The following is a 16,796-nucleotide window of genomic DNA, read 5'->3' as shown; positions in this document are numbered from 1 at the left end:
ACCAGGTCCGGGTTCTCGGAATGGGTACTTACTGGGTCATTCCAACCTTGGAGGACCCGGTCAGTCCCCATTCTGAAAACCATTCCCACATTCCCATTCGAGCCCCCATAGGGCTCAATGGGAATGGGGAAAGAGCTAATAACGGGCCCGTAAATAGCGGGTACGTTATTAGCTCCCTGGTCCCTTAGCGGCTCCCGCTAAGGGCGGCTGGTAAAACCAGCCAGCCTTAGTGGGACCCGCTAAGGGACCTCGGAATGCGGCAGTAAGGGGTTAACGGCACCGTTATCCTTACCGGTGCTGTTAACCCCTTGAGTCCCTGCGGGGGACGAAGGCAGCCTCCAGCCTTGGGGAGGCTTGGAGCGGGGATTGCCCCTTTTCGAGCCTCCTCATTGGCTAAGGGGCTACCACGCCCCGCGGCGGGAACCAAAGCAGGCACGTACGTGCGTGCAATGGATTCCCGGACAGGTAATGCCCTGGTGAGGGCCAATCAGAATGCTTGTTACATTCTGATTGACCCTCACCGGGTACTAGTTAAGGTTAATCATTGTCTGGAAGACATAAACAAGTGGATGGCAAAAAATCAGCTTTAGTTGAATGCAGCCAACACCAAGCCTATCCTGTTCGTGCCTAGGCAGCTGCTTCTGGCTGCAAGAGAATCTTTTGCCCCATGTATCCTCGGTGAGGAGCTTCAATTTGCCACTAAAATTAAGAATTTAGGCTGCCGGTGGCAGGGAAACCTTGGCAGCGTCGCACAGGTTGGGGCTAAGGTTCAGTCTATTACTCTTTGCGGATGCTCCATTGGGTTTTACCATTCATCCCCGAGGAGGATCACGCAGCAGTGGTGGGGGCCATGACAAATACCCACATGAACTATTGTAATATTCTTCTGATGGGCATCCCTGCCAAACAACAATGTAAGCTCCAGAAGGCCCAAAATACGGCGGTCAGTCTGGTTGACAGGCTTGGCAGATCAGCTCATGTGTGCCCTCTTTGTAGAGCACTGCACTGGCTGGCAGTGGAGGACAAACATTCAAGGTGGCATGTTTGATTTTTAAATGTGTAAATGGCTTGGCGCCGGAGTACCTAAGCACTCAAATCTGCTGTCACAATCCCCTTGGGAGGCTCCGTTCAGGGGGTCAGCTGCTGCTGAGTATTCCTTGCTTGGTATGTGTTTCCAGAGGAGACAGAATATTTGCTGTCTTTGGTCCCAGACTCTGGAATAGCATACCTCTGGAGATTAGGGGCTGTCAGACACTCGCTCAGTTTCGTAAGGCCCTTAAAACCCTCTAGTTTAAATAGTAAAAAGGCAGTTTACTTGGCTTTTTCATCCCCCTCTACTTCTGGGCTATAAGTGTTTTGGTCCAATTGCGCCTTTATACGGTTAAATCCGTCCTGAATATGTTATAAATATTCAAAATAAAAAAATATATAATGAAGTGCGTTGTGTGGGAAGGGGTGGTGATTGTGGTTGGGTGCACACTGAGTTTCTCTGCATTGTTTTACTGCCATTGGGTCCCAGCATGTCAGAAATAGAAGCTGAGTTTACTGATCTGTCTAGTAATCTGGAGACAAAATTATTTGCTTTAGCAAACTGGCCATCTGAGACTTTATTATTTTGGTGGGATAGAATCAACAGTGAAGTAGAAAAGGAAACTCCTGGTGAGATTTTTGCGAAAGGGGGCATTTTGCTTTGTGTGGCCCTGCCCCTCTGATTGTGTGGTTTGTAATTTTTTATTTGAGTTTGAGCTGTTGGCATCTTTTCAGATCTCACCTCTAGAATTGCTAATGTAGATTCTTTTGGTTTTTGCTTAGTTTCGTTACCCTTAGTCTCTTTCTGCATGGGTTGTATAGCTTAGTGGCAACGCGCGCGACTTTGAAGCAGAGCGACACAGGTTTGAATCCTGGGTCCGTGCTTAGAAACCTCTTTGGTATTAAGCGAGTTATAAATACCCAAATTATTCAAATTATACTTTGCATGGAAGATTATTTCATAAATCTAAGAGGCTTGTTCAGTGATGCAGTTTAATGACTTCTCTCTAAATTCGCAAACCAAATGAGAGACATCTGGAGCCCATAAAAGGATGCATTCTTGAATTCTACTGAGTGGGGGTCATAGGTCACATTAAAGCGTGAAAATGCCCTTTTTTAATTTTGTAAGAATTGGCAAGGGGGCTTATTTGGCTGTGCTGATAAACTGTAAGCAGCCGTTTTAGACTATTGAATGTAATGATATGGCAAGAATTGTCATCTAATCTCTTTCCCAAAATCCTCCCAAGACGAAATCTGCTGCTCATTTAGGCCACGAATAACACTGGCAAATGCAGAATCAAGTGTACGATGGAAATATCTGCTATACTGTGCCCTTCGAATTCCAAGCATTTGAAACATTTCAGTCACAACTTCGAGGTGGTCCTCAATGCAACGATCTGTCCCTTTTTTGAACGGTTTGATTAAAGCCTTGATAGACTTCATTACCGTCAGTGTACTATGCAGTGTACTGCTCGGTGTACTGCTTTGTGTAGGGATGGCAGATTGAGCCTCCAGCATTGTGGAGCAGCCAGTTCTTGCTGGCTGAATAACAGCTAGCCCATCACCCAAATTGTGACTGTATCCAGTCTCAGTGAAAGTACTCCCCTTTTGACTGAATACCCTTCTTTCCACCCTGCCCTGGACCTGTATGTCCTGGGTTTCACTCTTAAAGGCAGAATGCTCTCTTCTCAAACTAACGACTTCTCCCAGCATTTCCTTGGCCTGCGTTTTGTAATGATCAGCTGTTTGTACTCTCCTGTCATTTTCATCCATAAGTCTAAAAATGTCATCTTATAATGCTTGCAATTCCTTGTCCTTTTCACTGGCAGCCTTCCTTGGTGTTTGAATTTCCACAATTGCTATGCCCCTATCATCCCGGACACTCTCTAGAATGGTTTTTAAGTGCATTCATTCCTCTTCACTCTCTGAAAACTGTTTCTCTCTCTGATTCAACTGTGCACTGACATCACCAAGTGTGGCTTGTAGCTGTGCATCGATCTGTCTGTGTTTCAATTCATCTTCAACAAGTAACACTTTCTCGGGCTTTGTGGCCAAATCACACTGCAGCCCAGCAATTACATCCGTTTTTTTCCAGTTTATGCAATGTGAACCAAATCTTGGCACACAAACGGGTAAGACAATCGACCTCTTGTTTCCGGTCTCCAGCCTGGAAGAGACGAAGGAGATATGTTTGCAAAAAGCTCCCTTTTGCAAAAATCTCACCAGGGATTTCTTTTTCCACTTCACTGTTGGTTCTCTCTCTCCAAATTAATAAATTCTCAGATAACCACGTTGCTAAAGTGAACAGTTTTATGTCTAGATAACCAACCAGATAGGTACATTCAGTTTCTATTTATTTAATTCTGGGACCCAGTGCCAGTAAAACAAAACAGAGAAATTCAGTGTGCACACAGCACAATCACTGCCACTTCCCTCGCAATGCACTTCAGGCAGGGGAAGAGCAAAATAAACAAAGTTGAAAGTTCTCTTAGCACAACACAATATGGCTCTGCTATGTCAAGGCCATGCCTAGCAATTGCCTTACAGCCTTCCCGGCCGAAGACATACAATGTTCCTTCCTCTCTCAGTGCTCAGTGGGTTGAGTGCTCGCTGCTGCGATCTGAGCGTTATCTGCAGGTTGCAGGTTCGAATCCTGGCAAGCCCAACTCAGCCTTTCATCCTTCTGAAGTCGATAAATGAGTACCAATTTTGGTTGGATGATATTGTATTTAAATATGTGCTCTGTAAAGCACTTTGGATAAAGGCGCTATATAAATAACTTATCATTATCATTCCCATCAGACACCTTCCCTGGAAAGCCAAACCTTTTGGAAAGTTCCAGGGTGCCACCACATGTTTGGCTCCTGTCACATTTACACAGAATTCCACTCAGCGAGCAGATGGCCTAGCTTTAACAACTTTCCTTTTCGGCTTCCTGCGCTAGAAGTTTTAACAATGGAGCTAGTTTACTGCACATTCCTCAGCTCACGTCTCTGTCGCAAAATCAGCTTTATTTCTTGCATTTTCCAAGCAACATCGCAGAGCCTGTGCTTGCAGCCTCTTGAAGAAACCCAGTTTGCACCAATGATTTGCACTAATGAGCTATGGATTGAGTTGCCTCTAATATTGTTCATGTGTTAGACATTAGCAGGTTTACGGTGTTAGTAGAAAGTAATTATTATTACTACCTTTCATTGCAGCTCAATCTACAGCTCGTTAGTATGGTACATTGTGCTGTGGTATCTGATACTATCCACTGCTGAACCCAAACCCCCCTTTTTTGGTTTTGTATGAGTCTCACACCGAGTCTCACACATAATCATACCTCTTTTGCAAGAATCTGCTTTTTTGATAAACTTCTGCCCTAGTAGAAATCCAGAGACTGTAGCCCCTACATAACAACTACGGTCGCCTCTGTCAGAGTTTTAGAGACAGACTTGGATGCTGCTTCTCATATTAAGGCACACCAATGGCTAAAACATTCAACCAATGTGGATGTAATGACATCCGTGACATTGAGGTTTTCAGGCACTCCCTTAGAGAATCCAGCGCAGAGTATTAGTGACCATCTCTGGTTTTCAATACGAGTGACATGCTTAATGCATTTAAATCACAGAAATCTGGCAAGGCACTGGGGTTGGACTTGATACCAGTAGATTTATTTACAAAAAGAACCTCAGATATGGGTGCCATTCTTTATACATTTTAAAAGTATTATTAATGGAGGAGGTACGGTTTCATCGTGCCTGGCAGTTAGTTGAAATCATTCACATTTTTAAGAAGGAGGACCGCTTAATGCATGCAAGTTGGTACCCTATTTCACTCATCGATGCAGCTGAAAACATATATTGTATTGTATTGTAGTAGTCATTTATATAGTGCCTTTTCCCATTTGTATGGCCGCAAAGCGCTTTGTCATAGGAACGCCCGCAGGAACTGAAGCCCAGGTATGGGAAAGTACTAAGAGGAGGCCTATGATGCATGTGTGCATTTGACCAAGATTAGGACTTACGATGGCTGGCTATGCTCCAATGACCAACCAAAAAGGCTAGGCATGTGGTTGGGCACTGGGGGAAGTCCCAACAGGGTGCTAGTGCAGGAGTCTCGATATGTACCCAGCGAGACTGAATTTGTCATAGGTTGTTGGTGTATTCTAAAAGCAGGGGTATTAAGGGAAGTCTGGTGTTTCAGTCCGAAGTGGTTTTGTGACCAGTTAGACCAAATTTGTCATAGTCGTAGCTGCACTCTAAGTCAGGCAAACATCACACAAATGGTGGCAATGCACTTAGGCATCTAGATTGGCAATAACGATTGTTGGTCACAACGATTATGTTCTAAGACAGAGGATAGAGGCCACAATGTCACTTGTGCACACAATAGGTGGCAGTGCTGTTTCTCCTGCTCTTGCTGTTTGTAGGGCTGCAGTCTCTAGTGCAGCGACACATGGTGCGGAGGTCCGGGGCCACACCTTAATACGGAAACCAGAGTTAGCAGAGAGGACATTGCTGATAAACTTACTGGCACTTCCACAAAGGGCTCCATCCCGATCAGTCTGCTTGAAATTAGGTCTTCATCCCAAAAGCGTGATGGATTTTTTAGACTGTTGCATTTCTGGTTTTGTTTGAATCTTGATGAGGAATTAAAGCGGCTCAGGGAGATACTTTGGTGCCTGATAAATGATCAGGAGAGGGTCTCAAGTGGAACTGGCTACACCTGTCAAGTCATTGGCCCTCATTCCGAGTATGGTGGTAGTCATGGCGCTATTTGCGCCATGGCTGCCTCCCATACTGGTTCTGACTCTGGTTTGGTTCAATGGGGACTTACCGGTCCATTCCGACCTTGGAGGGACCGGTAAGTCCCCATTCCCATTCGAGCCCCCATAGGGCTCAATAGGAATGGGGAGGGCGCAAATAATGGGCCGGCGTATGGCAAACCCGTTATTTGCACCCAGGTCCCTTAACGGGTCCCGTCCTTAACATCTGGTAAGGCCAGGGGTTAAGGAAGGGACCCGCTAAGGGACCTCATAGTAGGGCGGTAAGGGATTACCGGCAACGGTCTCCTTACCGATGCCCGGTATCCCTTACCGCCCTACTCGGAATGAGGCCCATTGTTACTTGATTTAGGCTGTGCTAATCTTTGGGATGAAACTTGCATTTTCCTGTAAAAATATTAATTTTTTCAAATCATTCTTTAATGGTGGATAATGTCTTGTGTGCTGTCAGAAGGTGGCAGAGGCCAAGACGTATAACGTTACCTGTTAATTAAGAAGGCATGGGGCTTTGAAACTTATTTAACTTGGATGAGCCCAAAGGGTTTTTTTAAATAAACATTTCGATTGGATATTTGACCTCTTACCGACTAAAACATGCACGAGAGGATAGCTCAGGGGAAACGTGCTCACCTTGGGTCAAGACTGAACGGAGCAACACAGGTTCGATCCCCGTGTCCGTGCATAGGAACCTCTGGGTGTTAAGCGCGTTATAAATAACCTATCATATCATATCATGCTGCACTTTAGAATTATAAACTGACACTGCAAGAGTTTTTGTGTCCGGCAGAGTTTTGATGAATTGACACTTCCCATGTTTTTAACACTGTATGTTTTTATCATTTTTTCTATTTATATGTATTTATTGGTTGCATTTTCTGCTGGCTTTTTATTGCTTAGCTGTGTATACTGCTTAGATTGTTTTTGATCAGTGTATAGCTTTTTATATATTTGTTCACATTGTCCTGTATTTGTGATTGTAATTTAAAGGCTTTGCACCATAAAGTAAAATTAAGCGAAAACAGTAAATCAGATTACGGCTAATGGAAAACCTATCGCCTGCAAAAACCTTACAATAGTGATAAAATCACTGGGGCAGAGAGAAGGTATGTTTAGTGGTGATTTCCAGTGATACCTACACTTTTGAGTTTGTGTCCGTTTCTGCCAAAGACTACACTAGGAGGACACAGGAAGAGGCCGTGGGGCGTAAATCGAGCCCCTGAAAGCCGAGGGAGAGTGGTTCATTCTGACATCTTGTGTCTCTTTCCTTGCAGGTGGGAGGAGGAATACACCGTGAGAGTCCAACTGCAGGACAAGGTGAACGAACTCCATGAGGTGAGGCAAGACAGAAAACCTAAAATGCTCCACACCCCCAGCAGACTGTGCTTACCGCTTAAACGCTACCCACATAGCCTACAGCAAGCATGCGGTGCTCACATTTTATAGGGTATCCTCCAAAGCCTGTGCTAGCATACTGTGCTCACAGCTTACCCACTATCCACATAGCCTACAGCAAGCATTATGTGCCTACATTTTATAGGGTATCCTCCAAAGCCTGTGCTAGCATACTGTGCTCACAGCTTACCCACTATCCACATAGCCTACAGCAAGCATTATGTGCCTACATTTTATAGGGTATCCTCCAAAGCCTGTGCTAGCATACTGTGCTCACAGCTTACCCACTATCCACAAAGCCTACAGCAAGCATTATGTGCCTACATTTTATAGGGTATCCTCCAAAGCCTGTGCTAGCATACTGTGCTCACAGCTTACCCACTATCCACATAGCCTACAGCAAGCATTATGTGCCTACATTTTATAGGGTATCCTCCAAAGCCTGTGCTAGCATACTGTGCTCACAGCTTACCCACTATCCACATAGCCTACAGCAAGCATGCGGTGCTCACATTTTATAGGGTATCCTCCAAAGCCTGTGCTAGCATACTGTGCTCACAGCTTACCCACTATCCACATAGCCTACAGCAAGCATTATGTGCCTACATTTTATAGGGTATCCTCCAAAGCCTGTGCTAGCATACTGTGCTCACAGCTTACCCACTATCCACATAGCCTACAGCAAGCATTATGTGCCTACATTTTATAGGGTATCCTCCAAAGCCTGTGCTAGCATACTGTGCTCACAGCTTACCCACTATCCACATAGCCTACAGCAAGCATTATGTGCCTACATTTTATAGGGTATCCTCAAAGGCCAGTGCCAGTACACTGTGATCACATTTTCCAGTGCATTCTCGAAACCCAGTGCTAGCATACTGTGCTTGCTTTTTACAGGGTATTCTCAAAGCCCGGTGCTTGCATACTACGCTCACAGTTTACATACTATCCATAGCCTACAGCAAGCATGCTATGCACACATTGCATAGGGTATCTTCAAAACCCAGTGCTTGTATACTGTGCTCACATTTTATAGGGTATCCTCCAAAGCCTGTGCTAGCATACTGTGCTCACATTTTACAGGGTATTCTCAAAGCCCAGTGATAGCATAATGCCCTTGCTTTTTACAGGGTATCTTCAAAGCCCAGTGCTAGCATAGTGTGCTCACAGCTTACCCACTATCCACATAGCCTACAGCAAGCATTATGTGCCTACATTTTATAGGGTATCCTCAAAGGCCAGTGCCAGTACACTGTGCTCACATTTTCCAGTGCATTCTCGAAACCCAGTGCTAGCATACTGTGCTTGCTTTTTACAGGGTATTCTCAAAGCCCGGTGCTTGCATACTACGCTCACAGTTTACATACTATCCATAGCCTACAGCAAGCATGCTGTGCACACATTGCATAGGGTATCTTCAAAACCCAGTGCTTGTATACTGTGCTCACATTTTAAAGGGTATTCTCAAAACCTAATGATAGCATACTGTGCTCACATTTTACAGGGTATTCTCAAAACCCAGTGGTAGCATACTGTGCTCACATTTTACAGGTTATCAAAGCCCAATGCTAGCATACTGTGCTCACATCTTACAGGGTATTCTCAAAACCCAATGCTAGCATACTGTGCTTACATTTTACAGGGTATTCTCAAAACCCAATGCTAGCATACTGTGCTTACATTTTACAGGGTATTCTCAAAACCTAATGATAGCATACTGTGCTCACATTTTACAGGGTATTCTCAAAACCCAGTGCTAGCATACTGTGCTCACATTTTACACAGGGTATTCTCAAAACCAATTACTAACATACTGTGCTCACAGTTTACACACTATCCACACAGTCTACAGCAAACATACTGTGCTCACATTTTACAGGCTAGCCTCAAAACCCAGTGCTAGCATACTGTGCTCACAGCTAACAGGCTTGTCTTGCACACTGACTCCAAATACCACAGCTAAACCACAGCCCCACATCCCACCACTGGCATAATGTTTCTATGGTGCACGCACTACCCACAAAGCTACTGCTGGTTTACTTTGCGCATAGCACACACACTATCCACACAGACCACTGCTAGCATAATGTGCTCACACCACACACTATCTACACCGTCCGAAGCTGGCCTACTCTGCTCACAGTGTCCTCTCAATCCATGTATCATATACTTTGTTAACAGCACATACGTTATCCCCACAAATAATTGCTTCCTATTGTGCTCAAAGTGCTTTGCACACAATATCCATCCCCAGCACAGTACAGGTATACGGTGCTCTAGGCTTACACACTAAAAATGCTTCCTTCTGAGGGCACACTGTACTCATGGCTTACACACATTCCCCACAAATCACGTACAGCACACTCTGCTCATGTTTTACACAGTAGCCGTACCTACAATTCTCCAAGCCTAGTACTAGCATAATCCATGCGTACAACTTCCAAACTAGTCATAGAGCTCACTCATACTGCCCACAGCATGCATATTGGGCAGTTTGCATGCTATTTGTGCACAGTGGCCCCACAGACAACAGCTAGCCTAATATGGTCACAACGTGTACACTATTTGACTTACCACTGCTGACATACTGTGCCTGTAGTGCACACAATACCCTCACATCCCACTGCTGGCATACTGTGCCTATAGTGCACACAATACCCTCACATCCCACTGCTGGCATACTGTGCCTATAGTGCACACAATACCCTCACATCCCACTGATGCCATACTGTGTCCGTAGTGCACACAATACCCTAACATCACACTGGTGACATACTGTGCATATAGTGCACACAATACCCTCACCTGCCACTGATGGCATACTGTGCATATAGTGCACACATTACCCTCACATCCCACTGCTGGCATACTGTGCCTGTAGTGCACACAATACCCTCACATCCCACTAAAGGCATACTGTGCCTGTAGTGCACAGAATACCCTCACATCCCACTGCCAGCATACTGTGCCTGTAATGCACACAATACCCTCACAGCCCACTGCTGGTCACAGCCCACTGCTGGCATACTGTGCCTATAGTGCACACAATACCCTCACATCCCACTGATGGCATACTGTGCCTGTATTGCACACAATACCCTCACATCCCACTGCTGGCATACTGTGCCTGTAGTGCACACAATACCCTCACAGCCCACTGCTGGCATACTGTGCCTGTAGTGCACACAATACCCTCACATCCCACTGATGGCATACTGTGCCTGTAGTGCACACAATACCCTCACATCCCACTGATGGCATACTGTGCCTGTAGTGCACACAATACCCTCACAGCCCACTGCTGGCATACTGTGCCTATAGTGCACACAATACCCTCACGTCCCACTGCTGGCATACTGTGCCTATAGTGCACACAATACCCTCACTTCCCACTGATGGCATACTGCACCTATAGTGCACACAATACCCTCACAGCCCACTGCTGGCATACTGTGCCTATAGTGGACACAATACCCTCACGTCCCACTGCTGGCATACAGTGCCTATAGTGCATACAATACCGTCACGTCCAACTGCTGGCATACTGTGCCCATAGTGCACACAATACCCTCAAATCCCACTGCTCACATACTGTGCCTATAGTGCACACAATACCATCACTTCCCACTGCTGGCATACTGTGCCCATAGTGCACACAATACCCTCACATCCCACTGCTGGCATACTGTGCCTGTAGTGCACACAATACCCTCACGTCCCACTGATGGCATACTGTGCCTGTAGTGCACACAATACCCTCACAGCCCACTGCTGGCATACTGTGCCTATAGTGCACACAATACCCTCACGTCCCACTGATGGCATACTGTGCCTATAGTGCACACAATACCCTCACTTCCCACTGATGGCATACTGTGCCTATAGTGCACACAATACCCTCACAGCCCGCTGCTGGCATACTGTGCCTATAGTGCACACAATACCCTCACGTCCCACTGCTGGCATACAGTGCCTATAGTGCACACAATACCATCCCTTCCCACTGCTGGCATACTGTGCCCGTAGTGCACACAATACCCTCACGTCCCACTGCTGGCATACTGTGCCTGTAGTGCACACAATACCCTCACGTCCCACTGATGGCATACTGTGCCTGTAGTGCACACAATACCCTCACAGCCCACTGCTGGCATACTGTGCCTATAGTGCACACAATACCCTCACGTCCCACTGATGGCATACTGTGCCTATAGTGCACACAATACCCTCACTTCCCACTGATGGCATACTGTGCCTATAGTGCACACAATACCCTCACAGCCCGCTGCTGGCATACTATGCCTATAGTGCACACAATACCCTCACGTCCCACTGCTGGCATACAGTGCCTATAGTGCACACAATACCGTCACGTCCCACTGCTGACATACTGTGCCTATAGTGCACACAATACCATCACGTCCCACTGCTGGCATACTGTGCCTATAGTGCACACAATACCCTCACATCCCACTGCTGGCATACTGTGCCTATAGTCCACACAATACCCTCACATCCCACTGCTGACATACTGTGCCTATAGTGCACACAATACCCTTGAAACACTTGTGTACAAGCGCGTTACGAATGCCATATCATATCCTACTACTAGTTTACTTTGCTCAGTTCATACATGCCTTCTGGCATAATGTGCCCACCTCAAGCATGGTCTCTACACTGCCCACTGCAAGTCTGTTGTGCCTAGTGCCCTCACCATCCACTTCTATCTTGCTGTATGCACAGCGCACACACACTATTTACACAGAGCAATGCTTCACAGTGTGCGCAAAGTGCAAACCTTACCCGCACACAAGCCACTGCAGGCAAACTGTGCTAACAGCGCACAAAGTATCCTCACAGCCTGCTGCAGGTTTACTGTGCTCACCTAGCCTCACAACCCACTGCTAGCACACTGTGCTCACATACTAGGGTTACATACTATAAATGCAGCCCTTAGGTAGCACATGTACTCACAGTTTACACACATTCCCCGCATCTCTCCGCAGGCATGGTGTACACACCATCCACACACACAATGCCTGTTACTAGCATATCAAGACTTACTATGTACACAGTTCCATGCCAGCGATGTTCACTCTGCCCTGTAGGTCACTTCGAGCCTTTCACGCTAGCCTCGCTGACCCCACTGTGCTCACAGCTTAGACACTGTCCTCAATGTTCACCAACAGGCCACTGCACTCATTGCGTACAGGCTTTCCGGTCCTTGCTATCTCCATGGCTACCTGACAATGCACTATGCTCACAGCAAGTTACATGCGACCCCACGCCTCACTGACTGCATGGTGTTCGCAGCGAGCACTCCCTTTGCTCACTCACAATATAATGTGCTCACGGGTATATACTACTCCCGTGAAGTCACATTCTTTGCTCAGAGTGTACCCACTATCCCGGACAACACACCGTGCTCGCAGCTCACACACCAGGCGTGAAAATCTGCGTAAACTCTGTCACAGCTCACTGCCAGGGCACTAGTCTTACAGCTCACATTTTCCCCACAGTTTCCTGCCAGTAGACTGCACGCAATCTGCGAACGATGCTCACAGAGCACACCCACTGCCATCACCCAGCTCACACGTCTGTGCTTTAGAGAACGCGCACCCACCCTAACTGCACAGCTCGCGCATTGCTTGGGCCCCACTGCTAGCACCCTGTTCTCGCAGCTCGCGCCAGCCCCGCAGCTCGCGCTACCCTCACAGCTCGCGCCAGCCTCACAGCTCACGTTATCCACAGCTCACTGCCGCTCGTGTTATCCTCACAGCACACTGCTGCTCGCGCCAGCCTCACAGCTCACGTTATCCTCACAGCTCACTGCCGCTCGCGCCAGCCTCACAGCTCACTGCCGCTTGTGCTATCCTCACAGCTCACTGCCGCTTGTGCTATCCTCACTGCCGCTCGCGCTATCCTCACAGCTCACTGCCGCTCGCGCCAGCCTCACAGCTCACTGCCGCTCGCGCTATCCTCACAGCTCACTGCTTGCAGACTGGCCTCGCAGAGCTCACACACTATGCTCTCTGTTCTCTTCTCCCTTCTCGTGTTCAGGAGGCCCAGGAGGCTGACGCCTGCCAGGAGGAACTGGCAGCCAAAGTGGGCCAACTGAAGGCCGAGCTCGTGGTTTTCAAAGGGTTAATGAGCAATGTGAGTAGAAACTCCTCTCTTTCTCCCACGTACTCATTTCCCCCATCCTCGCATTGCCCTCATTGTGAGCTTCCTCCGATTGTGCCCCCAGTGCAAGCCTCCTCCAGCATTGCCCTCAGTGTAACCCCCAGCCATCAGTGACCTCAGTGTAATCCTCCTTTAGCAGTGCCCTCAATGCAAGCCCCCTCCAGCAGTGCCCTCAGTGTAACCCCCCCAGCAGTGCCCTCAGTGTAACGCCCCTCCAGCAGTGCCCTCAATGCAAGCCTCCTCCAGCAGTGCCCTCAGTGTAACCCCCCAAGCAGTGCCCTCAGTGTAACCCCCTCGGCCCCTCCAGCAGTGCCCTCAATGCAAGCCCCCTCCAGCAGTGCCCTCAGTGTAACGCCCCTCCAGCAGTGCCCTCAATGCAAGCCTCATCCAGCAGTGCTTTCAGTGTAACCCCCTCCAGCAATTCCCTCAGTGTAACCCCCCAGCAGTGCCCTCGGTGTAATCCCCTCCAGCATTGCCCTCAGTGGAACCCCCCGCCATCAGTGACCTCAGTGTAACGCCCCTCCAGCAGTGCCCTCAATGCAAGCCTCCTCCAGCAGTGCCCTCAGTGTAACCCCCCAAGCAGTGCCCTCAGTGTAACGCCCCTCCAGCAGTGCCCTCAATGCAAGCCTCCTCCAGCAGTGCCCTCAGTGTAACCCCCCAAGCAGTGCCCTCAGTGTAACCCCCTCGGCCCCTCCAGCAGTGCCCTCAATGCAAGCCCCCTCCAGCAGTGCCCTCAGTGTAACGCTCCTCCAGCAGTGCCCTCAATGCAAGCCTCATCCAGCAGTGCCCTCAGTGTAACCCCCCAAGCAGTGCCCTCAGTGTAACCCCCTCGGCCCCTCCAGCAGTGCCCTCAATGCAAGCCCCCTCCAGCAGTGCCCTCAGTGTAACGCCCCTCCAGCAGTGCCCTCAATGCAAGCCTCATCCAGCAGTGCTATCAGTGTAACCTCCTCCAGCAATTCCCTCAGTGTAAACCCCCAGCAGTGCCCTCGGTGTAATCCCCTCCAGCAATGCCTTCAGTGTAACCCCTCCCCTCCAGCAGTGACTTCAGTGTAACCCCCTCCAGCAATGCCCTCAGTGTAACCCCCCTCCAGCAATGTCCTCAGTGTAACTCCCTCCAGCAGTGCCATCAATGCAAGCCTCCTCCAGTAGTGCCCTCAGTGTAATCCTCCTCCACCCAGCAGTGCCCTCAATGCAAGCTTCCTCCAGCAGTGCCCTCAATGCAAGCTTCCTCCAGCAGTGCCCTCAATGAAAGCTTCCTCCAGCAGTGCCCTCAGCTGCCCCCAGCAGCACCATTTCAGTGTGTGATTCCTCCCAAATCTGCTATGCCATTCTTAGGTCCGCCCCCAGCAGTACTGTCTGAATTAAGCTTTCTGCAACAGTGCTCTGGCTCTACCAGCTTTCTTCAGCAGTGCCATGTCAGTGTAAGCTTCCTCTGGCAGTGCGTGTCAGTGTGTGATATGGCCACCACTCTTCAGAAAGGTCCTCAGTGTGACCTCCATCAAGTAGTGCTGCCATGTGACCCCCCCATGCCCTGTAAGTGTGATACTCCTGCACTAGTGCCCTCTCTGTACAGGTCCCACCAGAAGTGCTTGCCATTGTGATCTACTTCCATCAGCACCCCTGGTGTGAGCGTTTCCTCCACCAGTGGGAACCGCAGCAATTAGTGCCCACAATGTGAGCTTCCTCGTCGAGTGTACTCAGTGTTAACTACCCCCAGCAGTGTTCCTTTGGTGTGAGCTTGATCTGTTAGTTCCCTTTCAGTGTGCGATGCCTCGACTATTTCCGTTTCAAATTGAGCTTCCTCCAGCTAAACCTGCTAATGGGAGTTGCATCTAGTAGTTCCCTGTCAGTGAGTGCTGCCTCTAGTAGTTCCCCGCCACTGTCAGCTTCCTCCAGCCCAGCCTGCTAGTGGGAGTTGCATCTAGTAGTTCCCTGTCAATGTGTGCTTACCCTAGTAGTTCCCCTCCACTGTAAGCTTCCTCCAGCCCAGCATGCTAGTGGGAGTTGCATCTACTAGTTCCCTGTCAGTGTGTACTGCCACTAGTAGTTCCCCGCCACTGTCAGCTTCCTCCAGCCCAGCCTGCTAGTGGGAGTTGCATCTAGTAGTTCCCTGTCAGTGTGTGCTTACTCTAGTAGTTCCCCTCCACTGTAAGCTTTCTCCAGCCCAGCCTGCTTGTGGAAGTTGCATCTACTAGTTCCCTGTCAGTGTGTGCTGCTTCTAGTAGTTCCCTGCCACTGTGAGCTTCCTCCAGCCTAGCCTGCTGGTGGGAGTTGCATCTACTAGTTCCCTGTCAGTGACGGCTGCCTCTAGTAGCTCCCCTCCACTGTGAGCTTCCTCCAGCCTAGCCTGCTGGTGGGAGTTGCATCTACTAGTTCCCTGTCAGTGACGGCTGCCTCTAGTAGCTCCCCTCCACTGTGAGCTTCCTCCAGCCTAGCCTGCTGGTGGGAGTTGCATCTACTAGTTCCCTGTCAGTGACGGCTGCCTCTAGTAGCTCCCCTCCACTGTAAGCTTCCTCTAGCCCAGCCTGCTAGTGGGAGTTGCATCTGTCAGCGCTCTTATGGTACCAAACGCCCCCAGCTGTGTTTCGCTAGCGTGAGCTTCCTCCAGCAGTTCCCTCACGGTGTGACATTCCTGCACTAGTATCTCCAGTCTGTTTTTCCCTCCTCCGGGCCTGTCAGTGTGAGCTAATGCCAGCAGTGCCCCGCCACTGGGAGAATCCTCTATGTGAGTGTCCGATATTTTAAGCAGTGCCCGTACCGTGGTCTTCCTGTGGCAGTGCTTGTCCGGTTGAGCATGCCCTTGCATTGCAGTGTCAGCTGTCTAGCTCCTTGCAGTGCTGTTAGCGTGAGTTTCCTTCAGCTGCGTGGGCTTCCTCAATCAGTGCTGGCCAATGTGAGCTTCCCTAAGCAGTGACTTGTTCGTGTGACCTTCCCCTGCAAAGCAATGTCTGTGATATTTCTCCCGAGAGAGGACTCAATGTAAGCACTCCCATTAGGTCCCTACTGTGTGCTCCCGCCCAGCAGAGCCCTGCTAGTAAACGAGTGGCCACACCTTGCTTAGAGTGGGGTTAGCCAATGTGATTTTCGCAGGGTAAGTATGTTGAGATGTCATTTATCATTAGAGGTTGGGTTTCAGTACATATTTGGGGTGATCATTAACTTTAGGGTCTGGGTAGTCTTAGGATGTTTGGGCTTGGGTCAGTGTTCGGGTTACAGGATGGATTTGAGGGTTGAGTTAGGGGATGAGGGTTACCGGATTAGGATATTATTTAGGGTTGGGTTTTGGCGGTGAAGCGGGGGCTAGGTTTAGAGGTGAAAGAAGGATGTGTGCTAGTTGCACATTGGGTTTGGGGTTCAGTGTTGGGCTAACGATCTGTCTTGGGGTTATAGTTATGGTTTTGGTCTTGGTGGCCATCGGGAT

General features: G+C 48.7%; 1 protein-coding gene across 4 annotated transcripts in view; it reads left to right on the top strand.

Moving 5' to 3' along the window:
- The window catches only part of IFFO1 (intermediate filament family orphan 1), a 264,382-nt gene that overhangs the window by 106,301 nt on the left and 141,285 nt on the right, over positions 1–16,796 (top strand). For 3 of the 4 annotated variants that reach the window (XM_069650677.1, XM_069650678.1, XM_069650680.1), the window contains exons 2-3: positions 7,072–7,132; positions 13,253–13,348. In XM_069650677.1, the coding sequence (XP_069506778.1) occupies positions 7,072–7,132; positions 13,253–13,348 (157 nt within the window). The remainder of the gene's footprint in view (positions 1–7,071; positions 7,133–13,252; positions 13,349–16,796) is intronic. The other variant, XM_069650681.1, reaches the window with a different exon arrangement.

This window comes from Ambystoma mexicanum, chromosome 3p (genome assembly GCF_040938575.1).
Source record: "Ambystoma mexicanum isolate Mex_15411 chromosome 3p, UKY_AmexF1_1, whole genome shotgun sequence".
Classification (NCBI taxonomy): Eukaryota; Metazoa; Chordata; class Amphibia; order Caudata; family Ambystomatidae; genus Ambystoma; species Ambystoma mexicanum.
This window is presented reverse-complemented; position numbering and strand designations above follow the sequence as displayed.